This window comes from Struthio camelus, chromosome 7 (assembly GCF_040807025.1).
Source record: "Struthio camelus isolate bStrCam1 chromosome 7, bStrCam1.hap1, whole genome shotgun sequence".
In the NCBI taxonomy this organism is placed as follows: Eukaryota; Metazoa; Chordata; class Aves; order Struthioniformes; family Struthionidae; genus Struthio; species Struthio camelus.
The window spans coordinates 30,784,694-30,790,693 of record NC_090948.1 but is presented as its reverse complement, the minus strand read 5'-3'; the positions used below and the strand labels follow the sequence as shown (position 1 = coordinate 30,790,693).

Genomic DNA, 6,000 nt, shown 5'->3' with positions numbered 1-6,000 from the left:
CAGCTGATTCTTTCAGCAGCATACACACTTAAAAAAAAATTGCATCTGGTACTTATCTACCCCATATATGTCCATGGTCTTTTTGCACTTCTCTGTCTTTACTATGCTCTTGTAAGCTTTTCAGTGGTCTTAAAGAACCAACTCTTTGCCAGCTTTCTCAGGGAATGTTATGGCCTTCTTGCTGACTCAGGATTCCACCCTTTTAACGTTTTCATTCCCAATAGTTGTAAGATTGCAATGTCTATGTGAAGTTACTCCAGATCCCTTCCTCATTATTTTAGAACTTATGTGAAATATTCTGAATACATGGATACTATTCTTGTTATTGGCAGTGCTTGCTACCCAAGTAGGATCAGACAATCCTCTAGATTTTTGATTTGAGTAGGGCTATGGCTTACTTCTCTCTTAATGAAATCTGAAACACTGAGAAGTGGGATTGCGGGTTTTTTTTCTCCTCAGAATAACTCAAAAAAAAATCCTCAAATCTGGGCAACCAAGATTTTTAGTAGGAAATTACATTGGCAAGAAGTTATGAAAGTGGCACATGTAGAAAATAGAGTTTGATGTGTATACTGATTTACTTTCAGCTAAGATGTAAGGAGGGAAAGCCCTGTTCCCAAAGCCGAATAGCTGAAACATTATATAAGGGCTTTAACGAGTGCTTATGTGACTTGTGGAACGCTGAAAATTCAGACTAGAAAGTGCAACGTTAGAGAGAGATCCACATCTAGACTGAGTTTCTAGAGGAATTCAAACCACAGGCTATATCACAGCAAGGGCCACAAATTCAAGTTTAGCAGTCCAAAGTTTCTCAAGTTTTGAATGAGATGTTTACCAATGTAAGACAAAAACTTACGGAAACACCTGTGTTCTACCAAAATTACCTCTATTGCATCCAAACACAGATTGGATTTTATTTACATTTCTGAAGCTCTTAAAGATGTAGAAGCTTTATTTTGGCATTTCTAAACCTTCCTTTTGCTGCTGGGAATTTGTTGAAATTAAAAATCCAAATGTTTTCAGCCAATGATAATTGCATTTTAGGAAAAGTCACAAACTAAGACGGTTAACAGTAAGAACCTAGCATCAGAAGTGCCAAGTGGTTTTAATAACTGCAGCTTTTAATGGGATGTGTTAGCTACAACCCCACAGAAGGATAATGCTGTGTTTTCATAACAACATCACAGCTCTGAGCGTATGCAAACACAAACCATAAAGCGTAATGTCTTTTAGCTGAAAGTAAACTGAAAACTAAACAATACTTAACATGCTCCAACCACTAGTGTGTTTTCAGTCTGAGACCCCCACGGTATGTCTTGTCTGAAGTAGAAGACATACTGTGAATGTTAGATTGCTTCTACTGCATTGCATGGTTTGCTAATGTAGACACATGATGAGACTAGACTTGCACTTCCCTGCAAGCCCTGAACTGATCGCTCCTTTGCGGCCTGGCTCCACTGCGTCCATGTGCCTGGGAGACGGGATATTTGTCTCCAGCCTATTCTGTCTGTAGCTTGTCAGTTCACAGGGTTAAAGAGTGAGAAGGCAGAGAAACCCATCCTGCAGAATACGAATAAAAGAAGGGATCTCCATTAAAATCAAGAGAGATTTTATCAGGGGCTTTATAGGAGATTATCTGGCTAAAGCTGAAGCTTTTTAAAAATCCAATCTTTTTTTTTTTTTTTTTTTAATATTTGGGAGCCAATAAGAAAACCCAGAAACACCTACTGTAAACATCAGTATATTTATTCAAAATAAATCACTTACTATCAGTGAAATGGTTTTAACTTCTACAAATTTCTGTGCTTAACTGATTAAGTGGAAACTTGTTTCTGGTAGCAAAGTAAAATGCACATAAAACATTTGTCTTGTATGTTAATACACGCTTGCTTAATCAAGTTCTCAGTCCTATGCCTACATTGTCATTCACTTTAAAAACTACAAATTTTATAACTATCTTAGAAATGAACACACTCTTCTTGCATTCTCTTTTTTAATGCAGAAACTGAAAGTTATTTCCTGATATGTAAAATGCAAATGCAGTACTCTTAAATTGTTCATACAATTTTGGATTGGCCTGTAATGCACATGAAACAGCTTCCAGCTGAGATGAGGCTAGATTATTATGAAATGTACCTTATTAGCCCTAAGTAAGGAACTAATTATTTCAGATAAGCTTAAGGTGAAGTGTAATTGTCTTCACTTAGCTAGGGAAAATGATTATAGTTAATTTCAGGAAGTTACCAGTAAAATGAGTTTCCATATCAGCCCAAAAGAATGTACTTTAGCAAGAAATTTGTTGTGTTAAGAAATCATGCAATCCTTTATAAAACAAAGCAAAATCAAAAAATACTCCATGAAAAACGTCATCATCTTCCAAAAGTACATTAAAAGTATGTATGCATCTATCACAACTGGAAGACACAGGTTGCTATCCTATAGGATTAGAAACGAGACACAAACATGAAATGCTGCTCACAGCTAATCTTTCCTGAAGAACTCGGTAAATATTAAAAAATATTCATTCACTGTCTCTTCTGGATGTACATTAGAGATATATTTGTGTTTACCTGTCTACTTGGGTGTACCTACTTCGAGATACTGCTTCTAGATAGGCAACTTAAATGCGCTGGGGATGGGGAGACCTGTGCTATTGCTTCTTTGTCTATATTATCAAAGCAAGCACACTAACAGCGTATTGCTAAGCTTGAGCCTAGACCTGCAAATATTTTTACTGAGTGGTCCCACTAACTTCAGAGGGTCTATGAAGTGAACTTCTATGAAGTTAGATGCCATGGATGGAACAGCTAGGCGCTTTGGAGTTTTTTTTATTAATAATCATATACTTTTATACATCATTAGGGAAAGAAAGAGTTCTTTTTTAGAAAGACAGATTAAGCTGAAAAGGTCATATTGTTCATCTCATTATGAACAATCTGCCCCTTGTTTACAGGGATTGCTGCCTGCCTATCCCTAGGACCTGGTGCCACTAAAATTAATGTCTACTATTCTGTTATAAATTTATCATTGTGCACTTCAGAGTGCAAGTCATTGTTTATGGCACAACTGTAATTATGAACTGTGTATGCATTTTATATGTAGAATCTATGTCAGGTGTCTAGGTACAAAATAATGATTAGTGAAACTTTTCTACAGGAATTAATGATTAAAACAACCTTAGATCATGTTGAAAGTCTGAAACACCATGATACATTTTCTTCTTATACTGATTATTTCAGTATTAATTACAATGTCACTCACCTATTGTTGAGCAACGCTGTCATAGGACTTTTCAGATTAGAAACTGTGTACTTCGCATCTCCCAGGTGAATACTGTTGCTGGAGATAGCTGATGAAAACAAATTCTTAACTTAAGAAAGAATAAAAAATAAAAATAAAAAATAAATCTTGGTGCCTTGACTGCTCATAGCAAATAAAGAATTCTCATTTACAGATAGAAAATACAGGAAAAGGACTGGACAAAACAAAAGTTACCACAGATGCTGTTTGTTCTTTCCCTTTTTCATAGAGTTCTCTCAACAGAAAAAAAAAAAAAAAAAAAGCCCATTTAATGGGCTTAATTTTCAGTGCTATTTATTTTAAAGGTATGCATTCTTACAGTGTTCTGAGAGTTGTGTCATGCCAGTGAAGATCACCATGATATCACAGCTGAACCCTTTTTATATACACAGCTAAATATGTTTTCTGTACAGAAGTTTTACACAACACGGTAATTGTTTGTACCAAAAAAAAGCCACACTTAGTGCTTGTTGAAAACCAGGACAGACTAAAGTATGATATACAGCAGTGAAGTTGTTTTTAAATTCCAACACAGCGCTTTATATCCCAGTTTTTGTCATATGAGAATCTGTGTTGAGATTTTGGCAGTCTGACTCACTTTTTTCTGGAATCACAGACTTTAATGGAAACATAAATTTGACACACAAAACAACATATGAAAACAGCTAAACTGGATTGTAAGTGACAGGAGCAAGCTTTGGCAGAACTTGATTATTTAGAATAACCATCACATTGCTAACAATGAGTCATTCAGGATTTATGCCCCAATATTTTTTGGCAAAGAAAAAGTTATCTTTAACCATATTAGATTACAAATAAAGACAAAAATAGTGCTGATCATTTACTCTTCCACATAGAACACGTGACCCATAGGCAGATCATTTTCCTAAATATCAAGTCAGTGTCATAGCACGACATTTTTATATTTCACTCTATCCTTTACAAATTTGTATGGGTTAACTAACAACAATAGTATCGGACCAATTTTGCTGTGCAAGTGCTGCTTACTCATGACTTCCAAGACAGTAGGTTTATTCGGAGCTATGTCACGGCAGTGTCCTGTATATGGCAGTGCATCCAATTTTGAGCTGAGAGGAGGACTCCAACCCACCGAACATGACTGCAAACAAAATCTCTTTACTATAATTCAGTCTAAAAATCCTGTACAGTCTGTATTGAACTCATAAGAGGAATTACAATTGTACAAGATTGTACATTTTAACGTTAGTAAGATGTATGTGATGGAAAGTAAATTGTGTCAGATGAGCACGGTTGATTGCCATCAGTCTATACAGCATATCTTTTATCAAATTTATCTCCATTGTGCTAAAGGTAAAAGTAGTTTAAGACTAATAAAACAAACTCTCTTCTCATTAAGACAAGACAATACATTTTACAAGACTTCAAATGTTGAATCTCAAGTTCTCTATTGAGTTACTTAATGTTTGCTTCCAAACCAGGATACAGGCTTCATTAGCGCCAACATCATTGTAACACTTCTCATTCGATAACAAGCTCAGTAATTTGGGAGCATACTCTCCCCACCCCCATATATTGTTTGTGCTTCCTGCTTAGATCAAGTGGTCGGTCATATGCCAACAGCCACTATAAAAGTAGCAGTTCAAGTACCTTTTCCCATCCAAGAAAGTTGTAATACAGGATGGTTAATCTAAAAAACGTTGAGAACAAAGTGCAAGGCCATTTGCAGTAAGCAGTTGCCAAATGGAACCATATGCAAAATGGCAGTCTAAAACGAAGTACTGGAACTACAACTCTTATCCAGCTTGATATGTTTTCTGAAAGGGGAAATTACCAAGTAGAGTCTTCAGCATGAATAACACACTTTAGAAACTATCAGTAAAAGAGTTTGCCAAATTAAAAGGTAGTTGTTGATTGTACAAAGAACGAAACAATGGACTTTCCATTCTTTGCATATTTGTTCCCCTCATGAGTCCATTACCTTTCACAAAGAAAATTTTAACTATCAAACTTGTCCATAAATTTTGCCGCTGAGTGTGAAACCATCCAGTTAGCATATACACTATCATTTGCATATCTTGAAAACACAGAGTTAGTGCCATCGAATCTTGTGAGTGGAACGGGGCTCTCCTCAGGCCAGTTCGGGTATGACATGCCTAAAAATGAAAACAGATAATTTTCTGCACTGAAGAACCATAACTTCATGTGCAGACAGTAAGGCCCTTGGCAAAACTCCCGTCAGTATTTTAAGCTAGTCCACTGGATTTTGTCCCAAATCAATTGATATAAATGGTGTTTCAAAGTCCCTGAAGCACAAATTCAGTTGTAGGCAAAAACCCTGAAAAATTAAAGTGCTCTCTTAAAAAAAAAAATAAATAAATTGTGTGTGTGCGCGTGTGTGCGCGTTGTGCATGCATTTGTGTGCATGCACACCTGCATAATGAAAGCTAGTAATTTTTCTTCAGATGAGCCTCCAGCTTTCCGTAATTTTCTATTTTAATGATCATGTAGCAATATATTGCTTTGCAAGAGGAAGTTCTTGCTGCACAGGAAGTACTCCAAGCATTAATAAACCTCTTTGGGACAGGATTCAAAGTCCATTCCAATGACAGAGTATTTCCGTTTACTTAAATAGGTGCCTTTCCTTAGCTTCAAAGAGTTTTGGGGGACACTCTCATACCCTCATCAGGGATCCCCTGCTTAATTTTAGGAAATCTTGGG

General features: G+C 36.2%; 1 protein-coding gene across 1 annotated transcript in view; it reads right to left on the bottom strand.

Moving 5' to 3' along the window:
• Positions 1 to 3,577: 3,577 nt before the first annotated feature.
• The window catches only part of RET (ret proto-oncogene), an 88,067-nt gene continuing 85,644 nt past the window's right edge, over positions 3,578 to 6,000 (bottom strand). Inside the window, exon 20 of the mRNA XM_068950583.1 lies at positions 3,578 to 5,435. Coding sequence (XP_068806684.1) covers positions 5,278 to 5,435 — 158 coding nt within the window. The 3' untranslated portion in view covers positions 3,578 to 5,277. The remainder of the gene's footprint in view (positions 5,436 to 6,000) is intronic.